The sequence below is a fragment of the Perissodus microlepis genome, chromosome 2 (genome assembly GCF_051167445.1).
Source record: "Perissodus microlepis isolate ML-2025 ecotype Zambia chromosome 2, ASM5116744v1, whole genome shotgun sequence".
NCBI lineage: Eukaryota > Metazoa > Chordata > Actinopteri > Cichliformes > Cichlidae > Perissodus > Perissodus microlepis.
The window spans coordinates 6,429,419-6,447,076 of NC_140462.1; the positions used below are offsets into that span (position 1 = coordinate 6,429,419).

The following is a 17,658-nucleotide window of genomic DNA, read 5'->3' on the forward strand; positions in this document are numbered from 1 at the left end:
TTTCAGCCTACAGAAGAGGGGACTATGTATAAACATGGTGGTAACTCCTTAACAGTTAAGGAGTTGCAGACTGCTTTGAGCTGATATGAAAGCAACAGCAACATCAACACCCAGTTGTTACAGCACAGTTATGCCGAGATTTTCCTCTGCACAACTCTGTAGTGACAACTTAGTTGCATGCCTTCTGTTGTAGCCCATCTGCTTCCCACCTTGATGGGAAGCACATGGGCTACATAAACAGAAGACTGGGTGCCACTGCTTCTAGCTAAGAACAGAAAACCGAGGTTACAGTTCACCCACAATTCCCAGTGGTGGACAGTAGACCATTGGAAAAATCCAACTTTCAGATGGTAGGATCCAAATTACGCTTAAACAACATGAAAGCATGGATCCATCCTGTCTTGTATCAATGGTTGAGGCTGGTGGTGGTAGTGTAATGGTGTGGGAGATATTTTCTTGGCCCACTTTGGGCCCCTTACGGCTAACTGAGCATCATTTAAACAAACTTCACAGCTTGAATATTTGAGTTCAAATACCTGGGTTCAACTATTCAAAGGAACAAGAGAGGTAAAGAAGAGAGTGCAGGTGGGATTGAATGGGTGGAGACGAGTCTTTGGGGTGATTTGTCATATAGGGGACAGCAAGTATGAAAGGGAAGGTTTACAAGATGGTAGTGACACCTGCTATTATGTATGGTCTGGAGACTGTTGCACAAACAAAAAGATGGAATTTGGTTGCGCAGTAGAAGGTATTTAGATTTTAATGATGAGTACATCAGTGGTACAGCTCCGGTTGAGCAGACTGGAGACAAAGTTAGAGATTTGAGACTGAGATGATTTGGGCATGTGCAAAGGAGGGATAGTGGATATTTTTGACAAAGGTTGTTGAATATGGAGCTGCCAGGCAGGAGCAAAAAAACACTGAGAAAATCCATGTATCTAGTGAAGGAGGGCATGCAGAGGGTTGGTGTGACAGAAGAGGATGCTAAGGCTAGGATGAGATGGAGGCAGATAATCGACTGCGGCAACCTCTAAAGGGAGCAGCTAAAAGAAGAAGAAGAAGCATACTTGAGTATTGTTACTGCTACTGTATGACCACAGTGTACCCATCGCCTGAAAGCTGCGTCCAGCAGATAACTTGCCATGTCACAAAGCTTAAATCGTCACAAACTGGTTTGTTAAATGTGACAATGAGTCCAGTGTACTCAAGTGGCCTTAACGGGCAACAGATCTCAATCCAGTTGAGTACCTTTGGGATGTGATGGAACAGGAATTTCACAGGATGCATGTCTAATCATCAAATTTGCAACAGCTGAAGAATGCATTCAGCACCTTGCTGAATCTGCTGCACGAAGAATCACCCACTTCTAGTGATGTGTACCTAATGAAGTGGCTAGTGAGCACATGACACCAGGTTCAATTCTAAGTTGATGTAATAATGTTGCGCACACCGTAATAACACAAAATAACACAAAATAACATGACTTTGAAAGCGTTAAATAAAGTGCGAGCATTATGAAGCTCCTTATTATGATTTTTTTTTAATATATCGAATCTTAGATATGCGGTTTCACTTTATTTTTTTTCTTTCTTAACAGACACGATCACAGGAAATACAGCGTTCAGTAGTGCCTGCTCGGTATAATGCTGAGACAATGAAGGAGGGTGTTGCTATGTGTGCGCTCTGCCAGTCAGCACTGGGCTTTCTGTTACTTTTTAATTTGAACGTTTGGTTAAAACGTTCAAATTAAAAAGTAACAGAAAGCTGAATCAGTGCCGTCCCAGATTACAGCTTTTACCCACAGCGAGCAAATGCTTTAGGTAGATCCTAGCTTTTTCAGCAAATATAAACACCACACTTGCGTTGCCCTTTTTTCCACCAATTTTTCATGCTGCCATATTTGGCTCACACTTTGTTTTTCTTTTCGCTGCCAGTATGACTAAGCTACGAATGACATGTAAGATGAGTGATGAGCATTTGCATGTAAACATGATTGCTTAAGAATTGTGACTGACAGGAAAAAGACGCCTTAAAATCTTGATATAACATAAATGGCGTGCGTCACAGGAGTTTGCGTGGATTCGGAGATGGAAAAAAAAAATACCATAATAATAATAATTTTTAATGTCAGTTACTGGTTTGCTGCATAGTCAGTTTTAGCAAAAACAATGAGCTCATTGAGTTGAACACAGAAAGATTTGGAACTCTAACGTTCACTGTGGGGCCTTTTGAATCCTGACTGCAATCTATCAAGTTTAAAGTCACGCACCGAGTGATGATAATAATGTTTCCTGGCAGGTCTTTCGTTATTTGCAGACCTTTGACTTCTAAGCAGTTTACCCATTATATCTCTTTGCAATTTCTGCAATATTTTCTGTGCTCATATGTTATCATGGTTAACTTTATGACCAGCATCGTGCACCACATACTTCCTCTGAACAAATGCGTGCCATATAATGAAGCAGAGGTTAAGAAATAGCTGGTAGAAAGGCCGTGTCATTTCACATATATTATGTAATAACACAAAAGACAAAGCATTGAAAGTAATAGGATAAAGACACAAATACACACACAGATAGAAGCCTGATATTGGAAGTTGTGTATTAAGGTTTAACATCCACTTCCAAACGTCCACTGCTGCTTTTGGAAAGCATTCAAAAGTCATTGCTGGTGTTTCATCCTCCATAAGAAAACAATATCAAACTGCATCTACAAAATGTATAAAATTATAAAACTTCACCTTCACTTCTGTGGCCATAATGCATCACATTCATTCAGCATTTATCACACAGCTGAGCAGCCACAACGCAACTATTTGTTCTCTTTAGCCCCACCAAGTGTTTTGAACATCATCCAGCAGTAAAAGGAACTTATTTATCCCCAAAGGGTCTCTTATGGAGGGGAAATGTGCTATAAGACCGCTGACAGGAGGCTTCACGTCCTTTTCAAACTGAGGCGTATAAAGCTTTTATCAAGCCAGGCACTTTTAAAATACGTTCAGCATCAAAGGTCCCGTTATTTAACACTGTGTTTCATTTTAACAATGCATTGTCTCTTTACCCCTTCTCCTTCAGCACTTTCAGTGTAATGGTCAAACCTCCAGCATCGCATAGCTGAAACTCTTCCACCAGAGCTTCATCGTGTGGCTGCTGAGCAGCATCAGCGTGCACGCAGTCTCCTTCATCATCGTCCTTGTCCTCAATTTCCTCGAAGTCATCTGGATAGTCAACTTGTTCTGAAGTATCAGGGATCTCTGGGAAAAAAAACATGATTCAAGGGATGACACACGTTTGGTTTTAATAATGGCATTGTAAGTCAGTTTATTCTTAACAGACCTGATATAAGAGAGCTGTTAACATCTTTCACACATTGTTTTGATCACCAGTAGTGGATTCCTTTGTTTTCACACATCACAGATCAACAGAAGGTCCCACTGGAAAAGCAGGTTTTCCCTCAGTTTATCACTCTGTTCATCTATCCCTTTAGCAGAGGAATTAGCTATTTAACACAATAATGCTAAGTAGCTGAAAAAAGTCTAGCATGTTTCTCAGAACATGTTTTCATTTTCCCCCAAACTGTCTACATTATTAATCCATCCATCCATATTTTTCTTATCCCAGCTGTCACAAAGACCTTTTTGGTGCATGGCCACACTGCTAACCACTGTACCACCTCTGACATTATTAAGTTGGAACAGATAAGGGTAGATATGTTGCACTTTGATGCTGCTGCTGTAAAAGATCTGTAATAATAACTAAATAACTAAAAATGGAATTTCACATTTTTCTGGCCTTAAACAATAATCACTGTATTGTTTGGTAATTTTTACATGAAGTCCATAACCTGTGAATATCATCATTGAGATGATAAGATGCTCTGCCAGGCCTGCTTTTTGTGGGTTTATCTGCATTCAGCTTTGTCTTCATTAACTGAAAAGCTGCTCTACTGAGTTGAAATCAGGTGACTGAACTCTTGGGTTGCTTTTGTACTTTGCTTTGGTTTGATTTGAACACCTCACAGTTCATCCTGCTATTTCCATTAGCAGTCACAGCATCAATAAACCCCTGAGACCCGATTCCACCGGCAGCCACATGTGTCGATGCCATAACGCTGCCTCCGCCGTGCTTGACAGATGATGCGGTATGCTTTGGATCATGAGCTTTTTCTCTCCTTCTCCGTAATTGATCCACAGATTCCTTTTACAGAATTGTGCAGACTCGTTTAGATGTTTTTTTTTGACAGACTCTAATCTGGCATTCCTGTCTTTGAGTGTAACCAGAGGTTTTCAGCTTGTTTTACACCTGCAGTGTTTCCATTTACAAAGCCATTTCTTAATTGTAGATTTTGGCAGTGACACACCTGCCCTCTCAAGAGTATTCTTAACGTCATTCAATGTTGTGAAGTAGTTTTTCTCAACCTCAGAAAGACCTGTGTGATCATCCACTTTAGTTTTCTTTGTGCTCGCTCAGGCTTTTTCTCATGCTGAGCTGGCCAGTACATTAATTCTTGTTAGGACAGTACTACATAACTGATCTGGCAATTCCCAAATTTTTGTTTATAGACATATTTTGTTTTTTTTAAAACCTAATGACAGCCTATGAATCTTGTACGTCATTTATTAGTCATAGAATAACACAAAGCCTCACTGGGCTATTAAATTACTCATCGGTGAATTTTCCAGTTACTTTCAAGCCTCTGAAAATGGAAGACTGTTTATAAAAATGTTTCTAATTCCTAAAGAGTTAATGTTTTTTGTTAAACTCTGATTTAAACCTAAAGTTGGCCCGTCAGTCACATCATGATTGCTGGATATAAAATCCACTGTGGTGTTTTAATGTTTTTTTTAAATGTTATATGCCCAATGTCTGAATACTTATGGACATTGGAGGGACGCATTACCAATGGACTCAGCAGAATCGCTCCTCATTGCCAACCCAGACTGTTTACTTTGTCCCTCCGGAGAAGACAAGCTTCCATCATCATCAAAATCCTCAGGATAGTGGGATTGGTTCTGTTCATCTTCCTCCTCTACATCTGCAGAGGAGAAACTGACATCCATACTTTGTTCTTTCTCTTCCCAAGAGTAGGACTGACTGGCGAAACAGGGTTGAAGCGTTTTGTTGATGTCTTCTTTTTTAAATTCCACATTAATGTGAGCCACAGGCGTGGAGCAGTCTGTCTGTGTGTCTTTGATAGATTGCAGGTGATCTCGCATATAGGCACTGCTAAGTATACAAGCAGCACTGGGCCTGTTGTCCGGATTGAGGTTGAGCATGCTCTGGATTAATGAGGAAATACTATCTGAGAACAAGTCAGGCACAGGGTGGTACTCTCCTTTGGTGATCTTATTGAACAGACTCAGGAGATTTCTGGCTGCAAAAGCAGGCCTGAGAGCACAGAGCTCATACAGGAGACAACCAAGAGCCCAGATGTCAGACTTGCAGCTGTACGGGATGTCCTGGCAAAGCTCGGGACTTAGGTAGCTGGGTGTCCCAACACATGTGGAAGCCATATCGGCTGTATTAGTCATTATTCTGGATATGCCAAAATCCCCTAACTTTACCACACCTTGCTTTGTCAGCAGCACATTAGAGGGTTTGATGTCCCTGTGAAGTATTTTGGCTGTGTGTATGTAATTTACAGCCATAGCGACCTGGACAAACCAGCCCATCACAGTGTGCTCTGTGAAGAACTCCCCTGGCTTCCTCTCCTTTACTCTGTCATCCAAAGTCCCTCCATCGCAGTAGCTCATCACAATGTAAACGAACCCATCGTCGGAGTTCACAAAGGCCTCGCTGCATTTCACAATGTGAGGATGTACCAGCCTTTTGATAATTTCAGCTTCCTGGAGAATGGCCCTCTGCGTTTTTGCCCTCCTCGTGGTCTCCGCCTTTATCCTCTTCACCGCGTACAGGCACTTCCGCTCCACGTGCCTCATGAGAAACACGTCTGCCGCTCCTCCGCTGCCCAACCGCAAGACCCTCTCGTACTTCTCCATATTTGTGTCATAGAAACAAAAACACATAGGCAACACCCAGACTGTAGCCCGCACGTCACGAGCCGTTTGTGTTCATTACGTTTCCATAGTGACCCATGACGCTGTGAGAATGGGTATGGGGCCAGTCAGCGGCGTCGGGGTGTGAGAGTTACACATGCGAGTCCAAGCATTAGTGGGGTTTCTAAATGGACACACTGTTTTCTTTCTTTAGCACCTGTTTCATTACCTCTGCCCTGCACAAACCTTTTAAAACCCCCTTTTTAAATGTTAAAACTATTTTAAACTATGGTTCGACAATATGAATTTATTAATAAATCTAAATATTAAAGCTCGCTGTGCATGCGTGAGCCTTTATGTTGCCAGCAAAGGGGATAACATTGAGTGCCGTCGAATGACTGTAAAAAACAGTCATTGGTACTGTCTCATAAGAAAAGGAAGAAACATCTCATTAGCGTGTACATGAATGAACCGCGTTTATGGTTCTATACAGTAGATGGCGGTATATTGTGTCAAGAATCTTTGATCTACCAACGACCGGCGAAAGAAGAAGAGTTTGGGCTCTCTGCGCAGGTTTATGCGCATGCTAATCACAACATAGCAAGTGTTTGATCTATAACTGTTATTTCTCATTGATTATTGTTGAGTTATAAGTGCACGTTAGCCTGAAATGCCACCAAAGGGAAAAGGGGGAAAGGGTGGTAAAGGTTAGTGTCCTATAACTTACTAACTGCATATGTATTCTATAATTAAAGTCAGCTAATAACTTTTCCATGTGATCCCAGAAGCGCCTTTATCACAACGGTTACTACTACAGTGCAGTTTTAATGGGTTTAACGGGTGCTGTGGTGTGTTCATCTCCCACCTTGTCACTATGTAGGAGCTGCTTCAGGGAGTGCAGACACCGACAAGAAAGAAAAAGGCCCAAAGGGAGGGACCGCTGTCAAGGTAACGTTACATTGAAGACAAAGCTAAACTGCAACATTAATGACAGATTTCATTCCCTTCCCAACAAAAATGTGACTTTTGGGGGAGTTGAAAGGAGAGCACAGATGAACGAGTCCATGTCGCGTGCAGTGTCCCGTACGATGCTATTTTAATAATAGAATAATCCAAACCTTTCTGCTTTAACAGAAATGTCTGAACAATTGTTGCCTTTTCTTGTCTTTTTAATAATTATCCTTTGCACAGTATATCATTCCCGCCTTATTTAGGTACATTCAGAGAGACTGTTGTTAAACGTTTTTGTTAAAAAAAGGTTTTCTGTTAAAAAATATTCTGTGAAAAAGCACTTCATAAACTTAACTAAACATCAAAATTTAGTACCAATAATATCAAAATCTGAATCTTTTGATGTGGAGAAATCTCTGTGCACAAGGGCTGCGATCTTCAAGCCCTCAGGGGGCATAACGTTAAAAAAAGGCTTGATTCTGTCATGGAAATGACTGAATGGGCTCAGGAACTCCACCAGAAAGCACTGGCTCTGTCATGTAAAGAAGAAGTCATGTGAACATGATCCAGAACCTCCCTCGCTCATTTAAAATGGACCGAGGGAAAGTGGAAAACCGTTCTGGGTTGAGACGAATAGAAACATGAATATTTTTTTTATTTTTGGAAAACATGGATGCTGAACTAAAGACAAAGAGCAACCATCCAGCTTGTTATATCATCACTCATCTCTAACACTAGCTTCTATGATGGCTTGGGGATACAACAGTGCACTCCTTGGGAGCTCGCACATCTGGAAAGGCACCATCAATGCTGAAAGGTATATACAGGCTTTTAGACCAAAGTGTGCTTCCATCTCGACAATGTGTTTTTGAGGGAAAGGCTTGTAAGAGAATGCTAAACTGCATACTACTGTAAACTGCAAAACATTTAACACATTGTCAAATGAAAAATAAAAAAGACTCAGGGCTATCGGGCAGCTAGAATCCTATATCAGACAAGAGTGGGACATCATTTCTCTCCCACAAGTCAAGCAGAATCATCTGTTTTTTTTTTTTTTTTCTGCAGGTCCGGCATATCCTGTGTGAAAAACATGGAAAATGCATGGAAGCAATGGAGAAACTGAAGGCTGGAGTTCGTTTCAGTGAAGTAGCTACACAGTATAGTGAAGACAAAGCCAGACAAGGAGTAAGCGCCTGCACTCGTAATCAGATGTGTGGTGTTAGTTTCCCTTTATTGACAGTCTCAGTTTGTTTATAATGTTTAACTGAAATCATCCCAGTCAGAAGTAACGCAACCATGGAAAATTTGTCATATGATTCCTTAGTTATCATATTACACAGTACGTGGCCTAGATGTCATTGTTGAGAGTTTTTCTTGGCTCTGGCAGAAATCTATCCATTTTAGTCCTTTCTTTTAACCATTTGATAATTGACATTTGGATTATATTAGAGCAAACGAAATCCAAACTAATAGAAATGTTTACAGATTGCTTTATTACACTGTTGTTTATCTTTCTGTGTGTCACAAAGTCCTGTGAGGGAAAACCTGACTGTTTCATAGGATGTGTAATGTTTAGCATCACAGATAATGAGTTTCAATGGCTGACCATCCCACCACAACATCTACACTGATGTATTTTGAGCTGCTGGGAAACTCCAGTCCAGATTAGGCTATTACTCAGGTCACCACAGAAATCTGTGAAGAGTTGCTGCAAACAAGCATTTGCTTCACACCCCTTTTTAAAAAAAATGTTTATTTTTGTTTGTCAAAATATCAGTTTGCCTCTTCAGTACAGCATCAGCATGGTCTTTATTTACACTTTTCCCCAGATGCATATCATGTGATCTCTTCATGACATTTTATGTTTGTGACAGGGTGATCTGGGGTGGATGACACGAGGATCGATGGTCGGACCTTTCCAGGATGCAGCATTCGCCCTCCCTGTCAGCTCCATGGATAAACCAGTCTACACAGACCCTCCTGTCAAGACAAAATTTGGGTACCACATCATTATGATAGAGGGGAAAAAGTAACTTGGGCCAGTTCAACACTTGAAATCAAGACATGTAAATTGCCCAATATGTTATATTGTTAAACTTCTGATGATTTTCTTATATTTTTCAAAACACATGAGAATAAAAAAAACATTGATGTAGAATTCTGTCAGATTTGTCTGTGATAAATGTTCTTGCCATACTGAAAATTTAACTTGAGGGAGAAGATATGCATTTATGTAATAAAGAAGTTTACTGGTATGACTGAGAGGGTATAACAAGACTGCTAGAAGTTAGACTCATTATTGAAAAAGATCTAATGCCTTATTATCTTTTAGAAAAGGGGATTTTTTTCTTTAACGTGATGTCTTTTAATTCTTCGCTTCCATAAATAAAATTACCATAGTAAAAAAGGAAATTCTTCAATGGGTGTGAATATTGGATGATTGAGTGTTAATGTAGGAGTTTCTATTATTGTGTATCCTGAAGAAGAGTTTCATTATAGAGAACATTTTAATTATAGAGAACGTCACATGAATTAGAAATCATCAGAATTGTGTAAAAATGTATAAAAGATGCATGCTAAAACACGAACCCTTTAAGCAGAGTTATTACTGTACTGCACATCAGTAGTGTATATGGATGGACAGTCTTGTAGACTCCCACCTTATCATCAAGAATTGGACTGCATGCTAAATCTCAAGTGAACAGACTGTAAATATATGATATACAGTCCAGGGTGTTTCTTGGCTCAAAACAGGCTGTAAATTTTCTTGGGTTTTTCAGAAGGATAGGGGGCAGAGGTTCACCAATCTTCAAAAGACTTTACAAATCATTGAACAGTTTCAGCAAAAAAATTCCTCATTGTAAAATTGTAAAGACTTTGAATATTTTATCATCTGCCGTGCATAATAAGGTCTTAAAAATCAAAGAATCTGGAAAATCTCTGTGCAAAGAACAAGGTTGAAAATCAGTATGGGATAGCCATTATCTTTAAGCTCTGCATCGACACTACATTATAAACAAGCATGATCATTAGATGGAAATTACTGCATGACCTCAAGAACACTTTCAGAAATCACTGTCTCTGAACACAGTTCACTGTGCCATGCACAAATGAAGGTTAAAGCTCAATCATCAAAGAAGAACCATATGTGAACATGATCCAGAGACAGCACATTCTTCATTGTGCCAAATTACATTTTAAATGGCAAAGCAGAAAGCTGTTCTGTGATGAATTGAAATTTCAAGTTTCTTTTGGAAAACATGGATCTGGCATCCTCCAGACTAAGGAGAAGAGCGACCATCTGACTTGTTATTGTGCATTAGTGCATATGGAATTGGCTGAGTTATTACTGTACTGCACATCAGTGGTGTATGTTGATGAAGAAGTCAGTGAATTTTTGTATTTTATAAACAAATAAATGGAATAAAGCTTGAGTAAATGAACATTTTTGTACTTTTGATTGTTTTTTTGCTTTTCCTTTTAATGGAAAACAAAAACTTCTTTCATGGGTGCCATAATGAGGGGCTCAAATACATCCAAACCGCTAGGCGGCAGCAGCCCGCGCAGCTCGCGCCTGCACAGCTGGAATCAGGAAAAGACAGTTGACGTTGTTAGGCCTTGCTAGATGATTGGCGAGGTAAGATGGCGGCGCCAGAGGAGCCAGAATTATCCCAGGCGCAGACTGAAAAACTCCTCCAATTTCAGGTAGACAGCTGATATTCCGCCTCAACTCGTGTCCGTTTGAGACCTCGCGTGGCGATGCTCTGTCGTCGATAGTAACAGGGTGTGAACGTAGTGTGGCCCGCATGTTTCAACGCTTTTTTGCACAGTCAACTTCGATAACGTTACCCCCAGCCCTCACCCGTCAACTTGAGTCAGAGCTAACGTTAGCGAAGCTAGCGAACACTAGCTAGGCTGGCTAACAAGTTAGCAGACTTTAAACGTTTATATGTTTGTCGCGCGGCTCTCACGCGGGTATAAACACTCCAGCTAGGTCAGTCCGTTCCACCATTACCTGGTGTTTAATGTCAATTTTGACTCAACGTCAACTTGGGCTGAGGCTAGCTTTTCATTGACGCTCCCTACATAACACTTGCTGAGTTAACATTAGCACAGCTGCCACTGAAGTTTCTGAGCCACACAATAGTTGTAGCTACGCGAAGTCACTCTGTCATTATATGATAATAAACCCAATACATGCGATATTGCTCCATCTCCATTTGTAGCCTGCTCTACCTTTCTTTGGCCGTTGGTAAGCTAACTGTTGGAACCACTTGAATTAACATTACATACCATCGTGCTTTGTTCTCTAGATGATTTATCTTGTTTTCGAGGTCAAATTCCTCCTCAAACCCCGTTAAAGGACACTAAATAAGATAGGCGATTCAGACTATTGTGTCATTGTTGCTCATTCTTAATGAAGAATTTGTGAGAGACAATCCAAGCTTAGAGACGACAATTTTCTTCTTTTATAGTCCACCTATAGTCAACCTACGGTCTTTTTAATCTTTCGGGGTTTTTTTTCCCCTGTTTGTTTGTTTGTTTGTTTGTTTGTTTGTTGTTGTTTTTTAATAGGATTTAACCGGTTTGGAATCAATGGACCAATGTCGTCGAACATTAGAGCAACACAATTGGAACATAGAGGTACAGGAGACATGCTTTTTTTAATGATTTTCTATTAACTTAATATACATATGACTACTGAAATAAGAACAACTGGCTTAAACATTTGTTTATTTCAGGCTGCAGTACAAGACAGGCTTAACGAGCAGGAAGGAGTGCCCAGTGTGTTTAACCCTCCACCATCCAGACCACTTCAGGTCAATACAGCAGATCATAGAGTATATAGTTACATCGTGTCAAGGCCACAACCCAGGGTAGGTCTGGAGACTCATATCTATTGTTTCACTATACAAAAATGGAATACTAGATTCTTTGGAACTCTTGCACATGCCTCACCTGTTTCTCTTGGAAATAGTGCTACTTATATGCTGTGTGTAATAATACGTGTGTAACCTTTAAGTGTCTTTGAACAAATGTTCAGTCTAAGTGATTTTGTAGTTTTTAGTTGTGTTTTATAGTTAAAAAGATAGAGAATCTCTCATTTTGGCAATGTTTAAGGTGTGATGGATTGCACTGGTGTTTCTTTTCAGGGGTTGCTAGGATGGAGTTACTATTTGATAATGCTACCATTCAGATTTACATATTACACACTTCTGGACATATTCAGGTAATTAGAGCCTTTAGGTTTTTAACTCACAGTTGCTGCATAAAGCAAAATTCCTGATTGCAACTATTATATAAAATGTTTTTTGTTCCAAGGCTTGCCCTGCGGTTCATCAGGCCTGATCCTCGTGGTCGTGTGACAGACCCCGTTGGAGACGTTGTGTCTTTCATTCATAGTTTTGAGGAGAAGTATGGGCAGGCACACCCTGTCTTTTACCAGGGAACATACAGCCAGGTGAGAACATGGATATGGATGATAAAAGTATATTTTCGTTTCTGAAGTGATGTTAAGTAGGGCTGCACGATTTTGCATAAAATGAGAATCACGATTTTTTTGCTTAGAATTGAGATCACGATTCTCACGATTTTCTTTTCCAATATAAATATTTATTGCGCTAAATTAACTGCACATCAACTTCGTAACAGTTGAGACTGAACATAAAAACAATAAATAAACATAAAAACAACAAATGTCTCACATTTTGTCGTTGCCGCAAAATGTTGTACTGCTTGAAATTCCATCTCCACCGTTGCTCGACACTGCGTGTATAGAGCAGGTAGTGCAACAATAGAAAAATAGTTGCGGGACGGCACTGTGTAGCGTTTGTCTAGGGTGTTGATCATTTTCCTAAATCCCTCGTTTTGCACAGTGTTGATGGGAGCCATATCTTTGGTCAGGTGATAAGTAATAGCCTCCGTAATTTCTTTGTGCCTGCGGGAGTTCGACGGGTATAGGGAAGCGCTGTATAAGGTTCCCGTTATTGATGTTTAGGTGGTTGACCGGGACGGATTTTCTCCAGTCTCTTTCTCATCATCCCTGACGTGCTCTCCGTTGTTTTTTCCCTGCCAATTTTAGCAGCCAGCTTCTGTATCACGTGGTATAAGGCTCCGCCCTTGTCATTTGTTGAGCAGGAAGAGTGAGCGCTTGTTTTCATGCAGATTACGTCCCGGATCAAAATGCGGTACAATCGTCGTCTTTTTTTTTCTTTCTTTTTTTTTAAATCGTTGTCATTTGGAAATGAGATCGCACATAAGTATGAATTGAGATCGCGATTTTCTAACGATTAATCGTGCAGCCCTAATGTTAAGACAGCAAAAAAGATAAAACTGCCTTTGCTTATTGTGATACTTGTAGGCACTGAACGATGCCAAAAGGGAGCTCCGCTACCTATTAGTGTACCTTCACGGAGACGATCATCAAGACACTGACGAGTTTTGCCGGTATGATTTTTTTTTTTATGCCCACATCACCTGTAGCCACTATAGGTCCCATACTGCCTGATGCATGTGTTGTACAGTTGCTGGTGTACAGGTACATCTGCTTGCTTTTTGCTGCATGATGTAAAGACACATCCTTTCTTTATTAACAATCAATTAACAATTTATTTGTTCTAAGCATATACACATGAAAAACATGTTTTTATGGTCCTGATTTGTTACATTCCAGCTCCACATTATGTACTGAAGAGGTCATTACCTTCCTCAACACACGAATGCTCTTTTGGGCATGTTCAACAAGCAAGCCTGAGGGCTACAGAGGTATGCATGTTTGTTACTTATTACTGAGTTGCTGTGATAAATGGGAAATAAAGTATAAAACAGGTTGAAGTGAGGAAGTGACCTTCTTTTTTTTAACTTAAAGAATGATAAGAAAAGAGAGCAGCATCTTTGTTGTGTGGAGGCGGTCTAGTTGTAATAAAAACACGCTCAGTTTGAACATCCATGTGCAGTTTTATTGCACATGGATGTTTTATAGGTGGGTAGAGCATATAGCAAATCATAACAAGCCACTCGTGGCTTTCAGACATGCAGATAGTTTGGGTTTTGTACAAGTTTGTGTTCTCCTTTAAGACTGTTCTTACCCTAATCCAAGTGTAATGGAATTTTGGTCTGAAAAGCATAAATGTATCAGACAGACAGGAGGCAGTTATGTGGTTTATCATCATTAATGGAGACGTTGTTTCTAGAAACGGTCACATGCTGAGTCTGTAATGTCATTTTTGATGCTTTGAGAAGCAACAAAATCCCTTTTATTGCTTTGAGCTGGCAGTGGAGGGTTTAAAACCTAATTTGAATAGAAATGATTTGCCTGTGAGCTGCCACATGTTCAACGAGGTAGGATTTGTTTGTCCATTTGTGCTTGGTGTGAACTGACTTTTAATTAAAATGTAGTGTCACTGTTATTACAGGAGATTTGACAGTGTAATTTCTTTTTAAGTGTCCCAAGCGTTGCGAGAGAACACTTACCCATTCCTGGCCATGATAATGCTGAAGGATCGCAAGATGACAGTGGTCGGCAGGCTCGAGGGTCTCATTCAGCCAGAGGACCTTATCAACCAGCTGACGTTCATCATGGATGCTAACCAAACATATCTAATGTCAGAGCGCCTTGAACGGTACAGAAAATTGATTAACTAACACTGACTTGCATGACTTTAAAAGATCTTCTCGACACTTAAAAAAAACCCATTATATTTTGGGGTCTTTGCCTTCATTAGACAGTGTAGTAGTGGAGAGTAGACAGGAAATGAGAGAAAGAGTAAAGGGCTCTGGGTTGGACTCAAACCTAAGCCACTGTATTCAGCCTTGTGACATATGGTTGTCCATTCACCCCGTGAGCAAAACTGCTTTCTGCTCTCTGTTCTCTGTTTAACTTTAATTGTGTGATAGTTTTGATTGAAGTGTGACCATCACAAATTATTTCATCACATTCTTTCCCCTGATTACTGAAAGCAAAACTGACCATTGTGATGTTTGTGAAAAAAGATAACAGGCAACTAGTTAAGCTCATCGTAAAAGCTAATCGAAGCCCTGTGGGCTCGCCTTTTGAGTGCTGATTGGTTGTTTGCTAGCTGTCAGTCACTGGTGTGTGAAGTACTTCTGCCTTAGACCTAGTCCACACATACACTAGTATTTTTTTTTAAAAACTGTTTCCCCTTTCTCAAATAAGTGTGCACATGAGAATCCAAAAACACAACTTAGATGTTGTTCAGAGCATGCCCAACCAGTAGGAGGTGATATAACCCCAAAAATAATGTTAATACAGAGAAGTGTGCACATATTTTTGCCTAAGAAGGATTTCCAAAGGTCAGTTTTGTTAGTAGATGAATGAAAATGGAAAAGTTCAATTTCTGAAAAACACCCATGTTTGTTTTGGTAGGAGGCCCATATTGTTTAATTTAATTGAAGTGCAAGGACAGGACACAAGGCTAATTTAATGACCACAGCTTATTATGGCATGGACAGTGATGTGTAGATGTGGTAGTCAGAGATATAGACATGGCCGGCATTTGCGGATGTACACAAAAACAATAGTATGTCATTCACTGCTTAATGCCACACTTTGTGTTGGATAAAGACGTCACCTTTTTGTTTCAGCGAGGAGAGGAACCAGACCCAAGTGCTAAGGCAGCAGCAGGATGAGGCCTATCTGGCTTCGCTCCGTGCCGACCAGGAGAAGGAACGAAAGAAAAGGGAGGAGCAGGAGCAGAAGAGGCAAGAGGAGGAGAAGGTCCGACAGAGTGCTCTTGCTGAAGAGCGGAGACGACGAGTGAGTCCTGTTTTGCATTGATGGAAATAAGAGATTTTTTTTCGTGTTTGCATTCTGAGTTTCTGATTAATGTTGTCACTTTTCCAGACACTTGAAGAGGAGAAGGAGAGGAAGTCGGAATGTCTTCCTCCAGAGCCTCCTGCAGATGATCCTGAAAGTGTCAAAATAGTGTTCAAGCTGCCCAACGATACACGAGTAGAGAGGCGATTCCTGTTTGGCCAGTCTCTGACGGTGAGCATCACTCGGTTGTACACTCCCATTTGCCCTTGCTTAATTTATCTACTTTTAATAATTGTTTTGGCAAAGTGTCAGGTTTCTAGTAAATGATGTTGTGTAGCCACATGGTTTAGCTTCCTTATTTGGTTTTCTCATCTAATTGCAGTCTTGATTCAGTAGTCCACAAATTATTTTTACATAATTTCATGTTATTAGAAAAAAGTTTCTTCTCTTGTTTCATTATGAAAGCATCACTTTGTTATTTTTCTTTCACAGGTAATACACGATTTCCTATTCTCTTTGAAAGAAACTCCAGAGAAGTTTCAGATAGTTACAAACTTCCCTCGCCGCGTCTTGCCCTGCCTTCCCACTGAAGAGCAGCCCAACCCACCCACGCTGAAAGAGGCAGGACTCAGCCGCTCCGAGGTGCTTTTTGTTCAGGACCTTACGGACGATTAATAGATAACATACCTCTTCTACAGCGAGGAAACATTTTCCTCTGACACCAACCCATCCTTTTTTTCTTTTTTCATATTTTGTTCAATGGCCATTATGCATAAGGGATCATTGAGATAAAACCCTAACCTGGAAAAAAAATTAAACCACCCTACATCTCTAGTCCTTGTTTGGTTGTGTTTACAGGGTTCCCAATAGCCTGGAAAGTCTTGAATTTTATCAAATAAATATTTCTTGAAGTCCTTCCTTGAACTCATCTATGTGTGGACAGAGTTTGATTTCCATCACTTGTACTTGCCCCCGGTTAATTGGTGTTCTTTCACACCAGTATTTGCTGCAGCACCAGATTAATCATCTACTGAAATGTTCTGAAACAGCACAATAGCTTTGTGCAACACCAGAATCATAACCCAGAGTTGTTCTTTTGTGGGCATTTGACCCACCAGAATGTGTTAATAGTTACATTGAGGATGCAGAATGGAGATTTCTATGATGGTGTGTTTCCTTAGCTAACTTTTTTTTCTTTTGTAATTTTGGTCAAAGTTTTGATGTTTGATCCTTGTCCCCATCCAACATCCTTTCGCCTTGAGTTTATGTTTCCCTCACACTGACTAATGAGCACAACAAAATCGGTCTGAGTTGGGTTTGTTACGGCTGTGATTGTTAATCCATGTGGTTTGAAGAACAAATGTACCTACTTCAGGGAGCAGGTTAGTGGTTTTGGACTTTGAGGATAAATGGGAACCCTGTTATAAATGAGCCATGACCTGTACATAAGTTAGCTATTTAAAATCCCTAAATTTACCATATGTTTTGTTTGACTCCTTTGTGTCATGAAATGACCAAATGCAGATTGGTTACTATGTAAAGCAGACTGCCGCAAGCTCATGAAGTTCAAAGATACATTATTTAACAAGAAGCCACAGCTTTTACATGTGGCTTTATCTAGTATAGTGCGAGTCTGCTCATAGTGTGCCTGTGGTTACTCATAGATGCCTGTTCGCCTGTAACATCTAAATGGGCTCATGTAAAGATGTAATTTTCCAACTATAAATTAAAAACATTTTAAAAACGTGGGTTTATTGAGAATGAACAACACTTGCATGCAGTGATGAGATCTTATTTCTCTCTTCTTCTTTCTTTTTTTTTTTAAGAATAACCTGATGTTATTTAAAGTACAATGAGCCCCCCCCCAAACTTTGAATAGCGAGTCAGATGACAGTTGTGATATTGGTATACATCATACATTTATTAGTGAACAACC

The 17,658-nt window shown here is 40.1% G+C and overlaps 3 protein-coding genes across 3 annotated transcripts; 2 read left to right on the plus strand and 1 right to left on the minus strand.

Moving 5' to 3' along the window:
• Positions 1-1,780: 1,780 nt before the first annotated feature.
• On the minus strand, positions 1,781-6,045 carry nek12 (NIMA-related kinase 12). The gene is made up of 2 exons (XM_084938662.1): positions 4,900-6,045; positions 1,781-3,253 (listed from the first exon to the last, which is right to left on the minus strand). Exons 1-2 carry the CDS (start codon positions 6,023-6,025, stop codon positions 3,057-3,059), a joined length of 1,323 nt encoding a protein of 440 aa, XP_084794788.1. The 5' UTR covers positions 6,026-6,045; the 3' UTR covers positions 1,781-3,056.
• A 486-nt stretch (positions 6,046-6,531) lies between these two features.
• Positions 6,532-10,389, plus strand: pin4 (protein (peptidylprolyl cis/trans isomerase) NIMA-interacting, 4 (parvulin)). Its single transcript, XM_084942315.1, has 4 exons — positions 6,532-6,702; positions 6,876-6,943; positions 8,012-8,131; positions 8,821-10,389. The coding sequence occupies exons 1-4, from the start codon at positions 6,666-6,668 to the stop codon at positions 8,977-8,979; spliced, it is 384 nt and encodes a 127-aa protein (XP_084798441.1). The 5' UTR covers positions 6,532-6,665; the 3' UTR covers positions 8,980-10,389.
• Positions 10,390-10,523: 134 nt separating this feature from the next.
• faf2 (Fas associated factor family member 2) lies at positions 10,524-16,650 on the plus strand. Its single transcript, XM_084942263.1, has 11 exons — positions 10,524-10,651; positions 11,522-11,590; positions 11,689-11,823; positions 12,100-12,176; positions 12,269-12,407; positions 13,308-13,393; positions 13,620-13,711; positions 14,391-14,568; positions 15,551-15,722; positions 15,810-15,953; positions 16,215-16,650. The coding sequence occupies exons 1-11, from the start codon at positions 10,589-10,591 to the stop codon at positions 16,395-16,397; spliced, it is 1,338 nt and encodes a 445-aa protein (XP_084798389.1). The 5' UTR covers positions 10,524-10,588; the 3' UTR covers positions 16,398-16,650.
• Positions 16,651-17,658: the final 1,008 nt, after the last annotated feature.

What these genes read in the sequence shown, in the direction of transcription:
- nek12 (XM_084938662.1), bottom strand. Translation starts at nt 6,025, where the DNA reads ATGTGTTTTTGTTTCTATGACACAAATATGGAGAAGTACGAGAGGGTC. An exon ending in CGATTCTGCTGAGTCCATTG is followed by an intron (nt 3,254 to 4,899) that starts GTAATGCGTCCC and finishes TTTTTTTCCCAG; the next exon opens with AGATCCCTGATACTTCAGAA.
- pin4 (XM_084942315.1), top strand. Translation starts at nt 6,666, where the DNA reads ATGCCACCAAAGGGAAAAGGGGGAAAGGGTGGTAAAG. An exon ending in AGGGGGAAAGGGTGGTAAAG is followed by an intron (nt 6,703 to 6,875) that starts GTTAGTGTCCTA and finishes GTCACTATGTAG; the next exon opens with GAGCTGCTTCAGGGAGTGCA. An exon ending in AGGGAGGGACCGCTGTCAAG is followed by an intron (nt 6,944 to 8,011) that starts GTAACGTTACAT and finishes TTTTTTCTGCAG; the next exon opens with GTCCGGCATATCCTGTGTGA.
- faf2 (XM_084942263.1), top strand. Translation starts at nt 10,589, where the DNA reads ATGGCGGCGCCAGAGGAGCCAGAATTATCCCAGGCGCAGACTGAAAAA. An exon ending in TGTCAAGGCCACAACCCAGG is followed by an intron (nt 11,824 to 12,099) that starts GTAGGTCTGGAG and finishes GTTTCTTTTCAG; the next exon opens with GGGTTGCTAGGATGGAGTTA. An exon ending in ATGTCAGAGCGCCTTGAACG is followed by an intron (nt 14,569 to 15,550) that starts GTACAGAAAATT and finishes TTTTTGTTTCAG; the next exon opens with CGAGGAGAGGAACCAGACCC.